Here is a 13759-nt window from a genome sequence, read left to right as displayed (position 1 = left end):
CTCTGCTCCCACCCCTCAGCAGGGCTTGGGGAGAGCACTGCCAGCCCCCTGCGGGTCCCTGTGCCCACAGACAGTAGCGCTCGGCCCGCAGCGGGGGTCACAATGTCACCCCAGCCCGGGGGGGCTCCGAGTGCCCCCCGGCCGCCCCCGCGCAGGGCAGAGCCCCCCCCCAGCCCCTTGCGCACTCCCCGTTCCCCGGTGCCGGTGCCGGGTGCCGGCGGCGGAGGCGGAGCGCGGCCGGGCCCTCCCCCGGGCATTGCCCCGGGGCCCGCCCCGCACGGCCCGGGAGGAGCCGCTGCTGCCGCGGGCACCGGCACCGGCACCGGCACGGCCAGGAGCACCGGCAGCACCGGCACCATGGCCACCGAGAGCGCGGAGCAGCGGGCGCTGCAGTACGAGCAGACCCTGGTGAGCGCAGCGCGCACCGGGCACCGGGCGCACCGCGGGGGGCACCGGGCACGGCGGGGGCACCGGGGGCAGCAGCACGGCTCGGGGAGGGGGTGGTGGGGCTGGGGGGGGTGTCCCCACCCCAAGGGAGCTCTGCTCGGGGTGGCAGGGCCAGTGTCACCTGCGCTGTCCCCCCCAATGTTTTGCTATGCCCTCTCCCCTCTCCCGGAGCGTTTGGGACCACCTCTGGCTGGGCGGGGCGCTAGGGCTTGGGGGGATGCTTGGTGCCACCCTACAGCCTCCTGGTGCTCGGGGAGCCTATTGGAGACCCCAGCCCCGCGGCAGGACCCTTGGGCATGCTTCCACCATCACCCCCCCACCCCAGCAAGCTCTCACAGTTCAGGGGGGTGACGCCCACCCCCAGGGCCCCCCTCCGGGGGCGCCTCCCCGCCAGCCGGCACCCTTTACCCCCCCCCAATACTCCACCCAGCCCCAGCCCTCTGCCCCGCAGATAGCGTATCTCCCCCGCCTGCAACCTTAGCCCCGTGTTTACGACTCCGTCCCCTCCGCAGCCTCCCCGCTAACCCCCCTGGTGCCCAGCTGCCCCGCGGTGGGCTCCCTCCCCGCCGTGCCGCAGCCCCCTGCGCTGCCCACAGCCCTCTGACATCCCGGCCAAAGGTGGCTTCTCCCCGGCCCCTGCTTGGGCCGGCGCCCGGGGCGGCTCGGCAAACGGGTACTTTGCCCTGGCAAAGGCCTGCAGGCAGGCAGGGCAGGGGAGGCGGGAAGGGAAGGGGCTGAGCTGCTGCTGGGCACCTGTGCCCACAGCTGCCGGGGTTTGCAAGGAGCCTGAGCTGGCTGCACGCAGCGGGGCTGGTGTGTGGTGTCGTGCTCCTGCTGCGCCGGGCACACGTCGTCCTCCCAGGCACCCTTACCCAGGGTCCCCGTGGTCCCCACCCCATTCCCTGCGGGGTCTGGCTGCGTGGCATCCCCCTGATCCATGCTCTGGCTCTACTCCATCCAACAGGAGCCACGGGGCTGCCCCTTTCTCCCCCCCAGCACCATATTGACCCCCCCCCCGGTGCCGTGTCCGCAGCCGGCACCGCGGTGCCGAGGAGCCCGTGGGCAGCGCAGGAGGGGAGAGGCACGCTGGCACGCGGCTGGCACCAGGGCAGCCTCACATGGTGCCGGCAGACTTTGCCCTGCTCTCCTCAAGGCGGGGAGGCACCCACGCCCTGGGCACCCCAGGGTGCCCATCCCCACGGCCTCGGGGCTGCGGAGAGGCTCCCGAAGCCACCCGCGGCTCGCCCACGCGGGCGAGGCTGGGGACGGGCGCCTGTCCCGTGGCCTCGTGCCTGGCTTTTGGAAGCCGCCCCCATGCCAGGCAGCAGGGCGGGTGCCCAGCCCTCCCCTAGCGCCTCCGGCTCCTGCCAGCACCTGCCGAGAGGCTCGGGCTCTGTCCGGAGCCTGCCAGCCCCGGGGACAGCACCGCTGTCTGCCCCGTGCCCCCACGTTGTGCCCGCCCTGGGGACCCCACGCTGCGTGGGACGTGCGGGGTGGGTGCCTGTGGGAATGGCCCCGGCACTGGCAGGGGTGCACAGGGTCTGTGCCAGCCCCTGTGCCCCCCGCATGCCAGGCAAGCAGAGGGCCTCTGGGGGGGAGGATTAAGCTCGACAAACTGCCCTTGTTCGCCGCGGAGCCGCTCAGGGCGATTAGAGCCCAGCTCAGACAGGCAGCGTGACACGGATCCCCCCCCCAGCCTCTCTTTGTCCCCCTGGCTGCCCCCCCGGGGCACCCCGCTCCCCCTTTAAATGCCCCCACCCCTTCCAGGGGGCTCAGTGCCCCGGCTGCCATGGGACGGGGTGGCACGGGGACACTGCGGAGCCTCTGCCAGCACCCGCCCTGTGCGCCGCATCGCCCGGGCGCAGCGGGCACCGCGGGCTGGCACGGCCAGAGGGGCTCGGCACGGCTCGTGCCTGCAGCGGGGGGAGCCCGGTCCCAAAATACCGGCCTCGGCCCGCTCCCGTGTCCCCGTGTGCCCCCCGCCAGGCCCCCCCCATGCCCGCTCCCTGCCCGCCCGGCACTGTGATTGTTCAGCTGCTTCGCGGCGGAGGCCGGAGTCCCGGGGCTGTTTGTGTTTCAAAAGGCCTTTGTGGAAAAATAACCCGAGCGGGAGGAGGAGGAGGAGGAGGAGGAGGAAGGCAGAACCCACCGCCGGCTCTCGCCAGCAGCCGGGACTGCCCGGCCCTGCCACGGGGCACCCCGGGGGACCCAAGCTGTGCCCGTGGGGCTGCGGCACGGGGCGGCACAGCCCCTTGGCTCCCATTGCCCCGTTACAAGCGGGGTTGGCTGCAGATGGGGGTCAGAGGGGAGCAACCCCCCTCCCAGCCAGGCTAGACCCCTGGCAGCTATAGGGGCACCCCGCCAGGGACCCCAATAACCGGTGGGCAGCGTGCCAGCCCCCAGCACGGGGCATGGAGCCGGCCTGGGGGTGCCCCGGTCCCAGCTTGGGGGGGCGGCGAGGCCGGGGGGAGGCGGGCGCTTGGCAGGCCGACAGCGCTCCTCGGGCGCGGGGCCGTTTGTTCTTCCAGAGGAAACAAGCCTGGCCCGAAGGGAGCCTTTGAACGCCGGGCCCCGTGCGGGGCCGGGGTCCTCCTCTGGCAGGCGATGCTGAATCCGGCCCCGAGGAGGCTGAGCTGGCGTCTCCGCCGCCTCCACCCCCGGCACATTCCCCTATAGGGCCAAGGACCCGCCGAACCCCGTGCGGAGCAGGAGTTCAGGGCACGATCCGTGCCAGGAGGGTTAGCGATGGACACGTGTCCCCTCCCTTTCTCCCCCCCAGCGCTGAGCTCAGCCCGGGTATCAGACAGCAGAGAATCCACCCGGCGCCGCTCTGGCTGCTTTCTGCTCCGTGCCAGAGGGACCTGGGCAGGAGGCAGGGTGGGGAGCGATGCCCCACGAGGAGCGCACCCCCACGCCGTCCCCACGGGAGCTGCCACGTGCCCTGGGGCGCACGAGCAGGGTCGGGCATCGCCGGTGGCAGCCGGGGCCGTGCTGCCCACGTGCCGAGCGCGGTGCCCACCCGTGCCGGGGCCCCTCCGCCGGGCATGGTGCCGGGCTGGGGGCTGCGGGGCGGCCACGTGCGGCACGGCGGGTGGGCTCGCCATCGGCATGGGGCTCACGTCGCCCCGACGTGGGAGCCTGGCAGGGGCCCCCGCGGCCTTGAAGCCTCCCTTTGTGCCGGGCCGAGCTCTGGCGCTTGGCATTCAGGTCGTGCCGGGGGGGAGCGAGGCGGAAACCAAGCAACCGAGCCCTTGGCAGTGCCCGCTCACGCGGGACGAGTGCCCCCAGCTCGGCGGGGAGGACGAGCACAAAGAGCTCCCGGCTGGCACGGGGGGTGCTGCCCGGGGCCAGGCCACGTGCCACGTGCCACCCGAGGAGGAGGGGGTGTCCCCCATGTGGGCACGGTGCCCCTGTTTGCCCCGCACCCCCTTGCTCCCAAATTTGCTCCTTGCCCCTGGCCGGTGCTGGGGCTGCGCCCTGCCCCACGCTGCCCTCCTGCCCCATGAGGGGGGCCCCAAACATGTTTCTAATGGTGCCAAGGGGAGGTGCGAGCACAACCCCAATATCAGCCCTCAGAGAGTCACTCAGGCAGCCTGGCCGTGCTGCTGGCACCTGGGGCTCTTCTCCACCCACCACCTGCCCATCCCAGTGTCCAGGGCACCGGGGACTGGTACCAGCGGGGCCGGGTACCCGCGCTCAGCACGTGGGCGAAACAATCGCCATCGATCCCCGCATGCCGTGATCCACCCAGCCCCTTCCATGCCTCCCTCCCCACAAAAGAAAAACCCCATTTTCCACCCCTTTCCCTATGGGGTACCACGGTGCTCGCTGCTCCCCTGCCTCACTTCCCCCACCCGGCCACCCTCCCCAAAACTTGTCCCCTCTCCTTCCCCCCAGATGTACGGGCGCTACACGCAGGACCTGGGCACCTTCGCCAAGGACGAGGCAGCCCGGCTGCGGCTGCAGCAGGAGCAGGGGGACGACGGCACCCCGCAGCCACGCCGCCCCTCCGAGCTGCTGGAGTACAGCCAGGGCCGCTGCGCCCCCCGCTGCGGTGAGGGGGGCACGGGGAAAGGGGGCGGGGGGGGGACACACACGGTGACCGTGCGGCTTCACGCAGCTCCGGGCACCGCGGGTAGGGTTTCTCCTGCTGTCATGGGACACTGGCGCCGAGGACAATGCCACCTGCCCGCCGGGCAGCGGGGACACAATGGCCCAAAATAGCAGGGATGGGGGGGCCCCGCCGCTCCTCCTGGGGCCGTGCCAAGAGGGCAGCGCTTGTGCGAGCGGCGCGGGGCCAAGCTGTGTCCCTGCACGCGTGGTGTCCTCGGGGCTGGAGTGCGTGGCGGTGCTCCCCCCCACCCCCGTGTGCCCATCCCCGGCCCTGAGCCTGCCCTGTGCCCGCAGGCTGCGCCGTGCGGTGCCAGCGGTTCTTCCTCGCCAGGGTGGGCGAGGACTGGGTCTTCCTCGTCCTCCTGGGGCTGGTCATGGCGCTGGTGAGCTGGGCCATGGACTTCGCCATCGCCACCTGCCTCCAAGGTGAGTGGGCACCGGCAGGTGGTGGGCTCCCCTGGGGGGTGGCCGTGGGGTGGCCGTGCCGTGGGGCTGTGCCACGTCCCCTGCCACCCGCGACCCGTCTCGCCTGCTGCGCCTGCAGCCCAGAAGTGGATGTACGGGGGCCTGGACACCAACGTGCTGCTGCAGTACCTGGCCTGGGTCACCTACCCCACCGTGCTCATCACCTTCTCGGCTGGCTTCACCCAGATCCTCGCCCCCCAGGCTGTGGGTAAGGTCCTGGGGTCTCCCCTCCTGTGTTGCGAGCAACCTGGGTGTCCTGGGCTGTAGGGTTGGGGGTCCTGAGGGTCTTCCAAGCCCCCTCTAGGGCTGTGGGTCAGGGCTGTCCCCACGGCACCAGGCTCGGGGATCCCCGAGATGAAGACCATCCTGCGGGGGGTCGTGCTGAAGGAGTACCTCACCCTCAAGACCTTCGTGGCCAAGGTGATTGGGCTGACGTGCGCCCTGGGCAGCGGCATGCCCCTGGGCAAGGAGGTGAGGGCACTGCCAGGGGTCAGGGTGGGTGGCGGGCAGGGTGGGGGCACCAAACTGATCCCCCCCTTGTTGTGTCCCCGCAGGGCCCCTTCGTCCACATCGCCAGCATGTGCGCAGCCCTGCTCAGCCGCTTCCTCTCCTTCTTCGGGGGCATCTACGAGGTGAGTGGGCAGATGGGCAGGGGCTGGGGGGAGGCGAGAGGGGGGGCAGCACCCCCTGACCCAATTCCCACCCGCAGAACGAGGCGAGGAACACCGAAATGCTGGCGGCCGCCTGCGCCGTCGGTGTGGGCTGCTGCTTCGCCGCCCCCATCGGAGGTAGGGTCCCCCCCCTGCCCGCACATCCCACCCGTGCTCCCGGGTCCTCGCGGAGAGGCCAGCAGGACCCTGCCCCGAGCGCCCCTCGCTGCCAGAGGGGGGGACAGGGACCTGTCCCTCGGGGGCCAGCTGGCATGGGAGAGGCAGTGCCGCTAGACGGGGTGCCCGTGGGGCGGAGGAGGAAGGGAGGAGCGGGCGCCGTGCTCCCGGAGGTGTAACATCTCGTCTCGTCCTCTCCCCCGCCGCGCTGCGCTCCAGGGAGCTCCCCGCTCCGGCCCCGCTGAGCCCTGCCCGTAGGTTGGTGCCGTGTCTAACTCTTGCCTTGCCCCGTGCGTGCTGAGCCGCCCCGTCCATCCACCTGTCTGTCCGTCCGTCTGCGTGTGCCCCCAGCCCCAGAGCCGGCTGCCGCCCACCCCTCCCCGTGCCTGCTCACGTCCCCGCACTGCCCTCTTGCTCGCACCCCGGTGCGGACAGCCGGGGACCGGCCGCGCGCTTTGCCGAGGAAGCCCGTGACCCGCAGCGTGGCCGTGGGGCTCGGGGAGGGATGCGGGAAGCATGCCAGGAGCCTGGGCTCTGCCTGGCTTTCGCCTCCCTCCCCTCTCGTCCTTCCCCCCCTCCCCGGTGCCAGGCGTCCTGTTCAGCATCGAGGTCACCTCCACCTTCTTCGCCGTCCGCAACTACTGGCGTGGGTTCTTCGCCGCCACCTTCAGCGCCTTCATCTTCCGCGTGCTGGCTGTCTGGATCAAGGACGAAGGTACCTCCTGCGGGGTGGGAGGCTGGGGGGCACTGGGGTCCCCCGCCCGGCCCCGCTGACCCCCGCTGTGCCCCCAGAGACCATCACAGCGCTCTTCAAAACCCGATTCCGCCTCGACTTCCCCTTCGACCTGCAGGAGCTGCCCGCCTTCGCCGTCATCGGGTGAGTGTGGCCGCCCCATCCCACGTCCCTGTCCCCCCGTCCCTGTCCCCACATCCCCGGGGTGGCAGCGGGACGCGGGTGCTCACCCCCGGCTCACCCCCAGGATCGCCAGCGGCTTCGGGGGCGCGCTCTTCGTCTACCTCAACCGCAAGATCGTGCAGTTCATGCGCCGCCAGAAGACCATCAACCGCTTCCTGATGAAGAAGTAGGTGCCTCCTCGTCCCCACCACCAGCTCGGAGTGACCGTCCCCTCTGGGGTGGCAGGACTGGGGCTGCACCGGTGTCACCCCCTCCTGTGCCACCCCGCCAGGCGCCTGCTGTTCCCCGCGCTGGTGACACTGCTCATCTCCACGCTGACCTTCCCGCCCGGCTTCGGACAGTTCATGGCCGGACAGGTAGCCACAACGGGGCTGGGGGCAAACTGCTGGCCCTGTGGGCCACCAGCAGCACCCCCGGCTCACCCCTGCACCTCCCCAGCTCACCCAGAAGGACACGCTGGTGACGCTGTTCGACAACCAGACGTGGTCCAAGCGGGAGCCCAGCGATGAGTTCGAGTACATCGGCATCCTGGAGGCCTGGCGCAATCCCCGCTCCAACGTCTTCGTCACCCTCGTCGTCTTCATCCTCATGAAGGTGGGTGCGTCCTGCCCCGGCTGGCCCCGGCCGGCCCCCGGCTGCCACCAGCAGGCACTGGTAGGGGTGGTGGTGGTGCAGGAGGTGACTCCTGGATGCCACCGAGGAGGTGCTGGATGCTTGCCACCGAGGTGCTACCAGGAGGCACGGGGTGGCCACCAAGGTGGTGGCGTGGTGCCACCAACGTGCTGCCAAAGAGATCTTGGCCGGGAGCCACCGAGGTGCCCCCAGGGAGGTGCTGGCGGGGTGCCCCTGGGAGGAGGTGGCTGCCCCACAGCACGGGGCCGTGCCCGCATCCTGCTCCACGGCTGGAGGAGAGCCAGGCCGTGGGGGGGCCACTGACGTGTGCCCGTGTCCCCTGCGCAGTTCTGGATGTCAGCCCTGGCCACCACCATCCCGGTGCCCTGCGGAGCCTTCATGCCCGTCTTCGTCATCGGTGAGAGCCAGCCCGGCCCTGGGGCCCCCTCCACGGGTGTCCCACAGCACATTTGGGGGCAGGAGAGGGGTCAGGTCCCCACGGCCCCCTCCAGCCCCTTTCTGTTGGGCAGGGGCAGCTTTCGGGCGGCTGGTGGGGGAGAGCATGGCAGCCTGGTTCCCTGATGGCATCCACACCGACAGCAACACCTACCGCATCGTGCCGGGGGGCTACGCCGTGGTGGGTAAGCACCGCGCTGGGGACACCGCGTGCCGCTGCTCGGGGGTGCTCTAAGGGAGCTGCTGGGGTTCTGGGTGAGCCCTGCCATCGGGGATGTCCCAAGGGTGTCCCAGGGGTGCGGGACACGGCCCCGCGGGCAGGCAGGCGGGCACCTGACGGCTGCCCCTGTGTCTCCCGGGGACGCGCGCGGGCGCAGGGGCGGCCGCGCTGTCGGGCGCCGTCACCCACACGGTGTCCACGGCCATCATCGTCTTCGAGCTGACGGGACAGATCTCGCACATCCTCCCCGTCATGATCGCCGTCATCCTGGCCAACGCCGTGGCCCAGAGCCTCCAGCCCTCGCTCTACGACAGCATCATCCGCATCAAGAAGCTGCCCTACCTCCCCGAGCTGGGCTGGGGGCACCACGAGTGAGTGCCGCCCCGCCGTGTCCCCGTGTCCCCAGCCAGCCCTGCCACGGGGCAGGGGAAGGAGGGCAGTGGCACGATGTGGCCGCCACGCTGAGGCCACCGTGCCTGCCCCGGGCAGCAAATACAACGTGCGGGTGGAGGACATCATGGTGCGGGACATCCCCTACGTCTCCCTCAACTGCAAGTACCGGGACCTGCAGCAGGTCCTGCACAGCACCAAGATGAAGAGCCTGGCGCTGGTGGATTCGGCTGGTGAGTGGTGGGCAGGGGCAGCTCCGGCACGTCCCCGGGGTCCCCGCGGTGCTGTCCCCTTCAACATTTGTCCCCTCTCTGCCGGCAGAGTCCATGATCCTGCTGGGCTCCATCGAGCGGGAGCAGGTGGGGGCCCTGCTGAGCCAGCAGCTCCATCCCCAGCGCCGGCTCCAGGCCCTGCGGCAGAGGGCACGGGCAAGCTTCGAGGACGGGCACCGGCTCTCCGAAGCCAGTGTCTGCTTCCAGGTGAGGGGGCTGCGGGGGCGGCCACCCTGGGGTGCCCCCACCAGGGTGCCCGCATCCCCTGACCCCATCCCTTCCTTCTTGCAGATCAACACTGAAGCCTCGTCCTTCGCCCCCACTCGCAGTGGCTCCCGCAAGCCCCTGAAGCCAGCGCTGAAGCGGGTGCCCAGCGCCCCCAACAGCCCCCCGGGTGAGTCTGTGCCCTGCGCCCACCACGGGACCCCCCCCATGTCCCCGTGCTGACCGCTCTGCCCGCCTGCAGCCGGCACTGCCGACACCTCCGGCATCGCCCTCAAGAGCCTCTTCTGTGCCAACACCGCTGCGGAGCCTGCTGAGGTGAGCACTTGTTCCTGCCCGTCCCATCCCTCTCCGTCCCCAGTTGACCTTTCCCATCCCATTCTTTCTCAATCCTACTTGAACCTTCCCACCCTGCCTATCCCTGCCTGTTCCTGCCCAACCCATCCCATCCATCCCAACACATCTATCCCATCCCATCCCATCCCATCTCATCCTACCCAACCCAACCCATCCATCTCAACCCAACCCAACCTAACCTATCCCATCCCAACCCAACCTATCTAACCCAACCCAACCCAACCCAACCTATCCCATCCCAACCCAACCCAACCCAACCCATCCATCCAAACCCAACCCATCTATCTCAACCCAACCTAACCTATCCTATCCCATCCCAACCCATCCATCTCAACCCAACCTAACTTATTCCATCACAACCCAACCCGTCTATCTCAACCCAACCCATCCAACCCAACCCAACCCATACATCTCAACCCAACCTAACCTATCCCAACCCAACCCACCCCAACCCAACCCATCCCATCCCCTCCCGACCGGCCCCTCCCTGTGGTGCCCCCCCTAACGCCGCCGTCTCTCCCGCGTGGTGCCAGGCGCAGGGCACGGCCCCTCGCAAGGCCAAGCACGTCCGCATTTCCATCACGGTAAGCTGCAGGCAGGGCGTGGCTCCTCTCAGCCAATCAGGGGCCAGCCTGGATCTTCTCAACCAATCAGGAGCCCGGCACGATTCCGCTTGGCCAATCCCATTTGGTCCCCATCTGCGCAGCCAATCTCAGCCTGCCCTGATTTCCGCTCGGCCAATCAGGGCGTGTTCACTCTTGATCCCAAATCCGCTTGGCGAATCGTAGCGCGACGGGGATCCCCCCGGCCAATCCCAGCCGCTTTCCTCAGCCAATCATGGCCCAGCCCGCCTTTTCTCCACCAATCACAAGCCGGGCTTGGCCGATCCCAGTGCCCTTGGCCAACCCTGCTCACCCCCACCTCTCCCACAGGAGGACATGGACGTGGGGGACCGAATGACGCCAGCAGAGGTGAGACCCCCGGTACCCAAAATGGGGAGGGTGGGGGGCGCCCCTACAGCCCCACAGCCCCGTGATGGGGAGGGATGGAGGTTTTGGGGTTGCTGTGCCCCACGGCGTGGTCCCCCCACCCCAGATCCTGGCGTGGGAGGAGCGGCAGCTGGACCAGCCCGTGGATTTCGGCAGCGCCCAGATCGACCCCGCGCCCTTCCAGCTGGTGGAGCGCACCTCGCTGCACAAGGTGTGCCTGCATCCCCCCCCCCGGTGTGTGCCCATCACCCCCCCGGTGCCCTCCCCAAACTCTGAGCCCCCTGTCTCCCCGCAGACCCACACCATCTTCTCGCTGCTGGGCCTCGACCACGCGTACGTCACCAGCATCGGGCGCCTGGTGGGCATGGTGTCCCTCAAGGAGGTGAGGAGCCACAGGGGGGCTGCATCGGTGGGGTTGGGGGCTCTCTACCCACCCACTGACGGAATCGGGGTGTCTGCAGCTCCGCAAGGCCATCGAGGGCTCGCTGACAGCCAAGGGGGTGAAGGTGGTGCCGCCGCTCGCCAGCTTCCGCCGCAGCAGCACCAGCGCGCCTGAGCCCGACACCACCGACCTGTGCCAGCTCTGGGACCGCCACCAGCACCACCCCATGCCCCGCGAGGCCGGCCCCGACGACGGCGACACCGACAAGTGACGGCGACGCCGGATACCCCACAACCACCGCCGCCACCCCCCGCGTCCCCCACTCATGCGCCGGGGGCGGGCGCTGCAGGGTTCCCCCCTGTCCCCCGCAGGTGCCGGGGGATGCCCGCACCGGGTCCCGGCGTAGGGTGGGTGCCCTCAACCCGGCACCAGGGGTGGCCAGGTGCCCCCCTGGCCTGCCCACACCTCCCCCCGCCTTCCCAACCAGCTCCTGGGGCTCCCCACATCGCTACCTCCACCCCACCCCAGCCCCGGTGCCCCCCCGGGCACAGCCACAGTCTCGCCGCGTCACCCCCATGTAAATACAGAGATTTTTATATTAATTTAATAAAAGGAGTTTATAAACAGAGCCACCACACCGCAGCGCGTTGGCACTGGCCAAGCCCCCCCCGGCATGGCCCAGGGTCGCCGTCACTGTCCTCGCACCGGCCCTGCTCCCAGCGTGGCCTCGCTGCGGTACAGCGGCTGCGGGGGCTCACCGGGGCGGGTGCCAGCGCGGCGCCGGGCAGTGATGAGCAGCGTGCCGGCCTCGGTGAGGGCACAGCTCACCGACAGCGGGTCCGTGTCCTCAGGCAGCCGACACTGGTGGGTGAAGGTGTCGCACACGGTGCCATCCTCGGCCACCTGCGGGGAAGTGGTGCCAGTATGGTATGGCACAGTGCGGCACAGCGCGGCATGCTATGGCACAGTACGGCACATTATGGCAAAGTACGGCATGGCGTGGCACAGTGTGGCACAGTATGGCATAGTGCGGCACAGTTTGGCACGGTACGGCACAGTACGGCATGGTATGGCACATTATGGCACAGTGCAGCACAGTATGGCAAAGTACGGCATGGTGCGGCACAGTTTGGCATGGTGCGGCACAGTATGGCATGGCGTGGCACAGTGCGGCACAGTATGGCAAAGTATGGCACGGTGTGGCACAGTGCGGCACAATTTGGCACAGTATGGCAAAGTACGGCATGGCGTGGCACAGTATGGCAAAGTATGGCATAGTGCGGCAAAGTACGGCATGGCGTGGCACAGTATGGCATAGTGCGGCACAGTATGGCATGGCATGGCACAGTGTGGCACAGTATGGCAAAGTATGGCATAGTGCGACACAGTATGGCACAGTATGGCACAGTACGGCAAAGTGCGGCACAGTACGGCATGGCGTGGCACAGTATGGCAAAGTATGGCACGGTGTGGCACAGTGCGGCACAATTTGGCAAAGTATGGCATGGCGTGGCACAGTGTGGCACAGTATGGCAAAGTATGGCATAGTGCGACACAGTTTGGCACAGTGCGGCACAGTATGGCAAAGTATGGCAAGGTGCGGCACAGTACGGCATGGTGTGGCACAGTTTGGTATGGTGCGGCACAGTGCGGTACAGTATGGCACAGTATGGCAAAGTATGGCAAGGTGCGGCACAGCACAGCACAGTGTGGCATGGTGCGGCACACTACGGCAAAGTACGGCACGGTATGGCACAGTACGGCATGGTATGGCACAGTACGGCATGGTATGGCACAGTACGGCACGGCACAGCACACACCATGGCCATGCATTGTGCTCACTTCCAGTTACCCCAGTGCAAGTGTGGGTGATTCCCAGCCACCCCACCAGGGGGCAGCTCCCAGTTGCCCCAGTGGCTTGCTCCCAGTTCCCCCCATGGGAGATGGGCACCATGGGGCAGAGCTGGGGCTTGTCCCCCGCCCCAGGCAGTGGGGAGCCGTGTTTGGAGTACGGGGGCTGCCCCCCAGCTCCTCACCTTCTCGGCCCGGATGGCGATGTGGCCGTTGGAGGTGGTCACCACGATGTCGGGGGGCTCAAACTGGCTGACGTCGGCCACCACCTGGTAGGTGTCCCCCTGGGCCCGCACCCAGGGGCCCAGGCTGCAGGGGTACATGGCCCCCGGGGACCCTGCGGGGACCGGTCATGGGGGTCGGCCAGGTCGGGGGGAGGGGGGGGGGGGGCACAGCATTCAGGGGTATCAAGGACACTGGGGGTGCAGGAGAGGCTGGGGACACTTTGGGGGGGCTGGGGGTGGCGGGTGGCACCAGGGGTTGGGGACATTGGGAGGGCTGCACGGGGAGCTGGGCACTCCAGGTGTATGGGGCGGGGGGGTGCGGGGTGGCCTGGGGGCACCCAAAGGCTGTGGGAGGGTCTGGGGGGGGGCATGGGTGGCCTGGGGACAGGTGGGGACACGGGGGATGGACAGGAAAATTTGGGGGGAGAAGGCTGGGGGGGCTGTTGGAGTTTCTGGGACATTGCGGGGACGGAAGAATTGGGCCTGGGGACCTTGGGGAGCACTTGGGGAGGGGGCATGAAGGGACTTGGGGGGGTACAGAACGATCCAGAGAATGTGGGGTGCTCGGGAGCAGGGCCAGGGCTCAGGACAGGAGGGTACAGCTCGGGGTCCCCCCCCCCACACCCCATACCTGGGTACCCGAAGGTGTCGTAGCGGTACCGCTCCCCTTCGAAGCGGGGCTCTGGGTGCCCCTGGCTGTAGGTGCTGATGCGCTCGGCGCGGTACGTGGCGGCTGAGCTGAGCGAGGCCATGCCGCCGTGACAGTGCCACCAAGCCCCCCGTCCCCAGCGCCCAGGTCCCCAGGGGAGGGGGCCGGCTGCGCGCCCGTCGCCGCATGCCCATAATTAGCCCGGTGAGGCACGGCCACCCCGGCCAGGAATGCGAGATAACGGCCGGGGCCTCTCGGGGGGACACGCAGGGGACGTGCCGTTGTCACCGCCACCCCGCCACCCCCAGCGGGGCCCCCCCCGGGGAACCAGGTGCCCCCCACCCGCAAGGAGAGGCAGCCGGTGCAG

The 13759-nt window shown here is 69.3% G+C and overlaps 2 protein-coding genes across 3 annotated transcripts; one reads left to right on the top strand and one right to left on the bottom strand.

Annotated features, from left to right (window-relative positions):
- The first annotated feature begins 357 nt into the window (after positions 1–357).
- On the top strand, positions 358–11194 carry CLCN2 (chloride voltage-gated channel 2). Of its 2 annotated transcripts, XM_032193719.1 has the most exons (23): positions 358–408; positions 4345–4501; positions 4855–4986; positions 5105–5233; positions 5363–5496; positions 5580–5657; positions 5735–5813; positions 6442–6567; positions 6645–6729; positions 6833–6934; positions 7040–7124; positions 7207–7362; positions 7729–7798; positions 7911–8021; positions 8214–8427; positions 8546–8679; positions 8768–8925; positions 9010–9112; positions 9185–9258; positions 10230–10268; positions 10393–10497; positions 10582–10668; positions 10748–11194. In XM_032193719.1, the coding sequence occupies exons 1-23, from the start codon at positions 358–360 to the stop codon at positions 10937–10939; spliced, it is 2601 nt and encodes an 866-aa protein (XP_032049610.1). In that variant the 3' UTR covers positions 10940–11194. The 2 variants fall into 2 exon arrangements, with proteins under 2 accessions (XP_032049610.1, XP_032049611.1); XM_032193720.1 differs by lacking the exons at positions 358–408; positions 4345–4501 and having other exon boundaries at positions 4949–4986; positions 5110–5233.
- Positions 11195–11358: 164 nt separating this feature from the next.
- LOC116492695 (heat shock protein beta-7-like) lies at positions 11359–13495 on the bottom strand. Its single transcript, XM_032193573.1, has 3 exons — positions 13375–13495; positions 12705–12856; positions 11359–11571 (listed from the first exon to the last, which is right to left on the bottom strand). Exons 1-3 carry the CDS (start codon positions 13493–13495, stop codon positions 11359–11361), a joined length of 486 nt encoding a protein of 161 aa, XP_032049464.1.
- Positions 13496–13759: the final 264 nt, after the last annotated feature.

Source organism: Aythya fuligula, chromosome 9 (assembly GCF_009819795.1).
Source record: "Aythya fuligula isolate bAytFul2 chromosome 9, bAytFul2.pri, whole genome shotgun sequence".
Classification (NCBI taxonomy): Eukaryota; Metazoa; Chordata; class Aves; order Anseriformes; family Anatidae; genus Aythya; species Aythya fuligula.
Note: the sequence above shows the minus strand (reverse complement) of the source record. Positions and strands in the feature narration are given on the sequence as shown.

Bases quoted from the DNA above. Each gene is read 5' to 3' on its own strand.
- CLCN2 (XM_032193719.1), top strand. From the start codon at position 358: ATGGCCACCGAGAGCGCGGAGCAGCGGGCGCTGCAGTACGAGCAGACC. The intron at 5,497-5,579 runs GTGAGGGCACTG...GTGTCCCCGCAG, and splicing joins GCATGCCCCTGGGCAAGGAG to GGCCCCTTCGTCCACATCGC. The intron at 8,926-9,009 runs GTGAGGGGGCTG...TCCTTCTTGCAG, and splicing joins AAGCCAGTGTCTGCTTCCAG to ATCAACACTGAAGCCTCGTC.
- LOC116492695 (XM_032193573.1), bottom strand. From the start codon at position 13,495: ATGGCCTCGCTCAGCTCAGCCGCCACGTACCGCGCCGAGCGCATCAGC. The intron at 12,857-13,374 runs GTATGGGGTGTG...CGGTCCCCGCAG, and splicing joins CGACACCTTCGGGTACCCAG to GGTCCCCGGGGGCCATGTAC. The intron at 11,572-12,704 runs GTGAGGAGCTGG...ACTTCCCCGCAG, and splicing joins TCGCCATCCGGGCCGAGAAG to GTGGCCGAGGATGGCACCGT.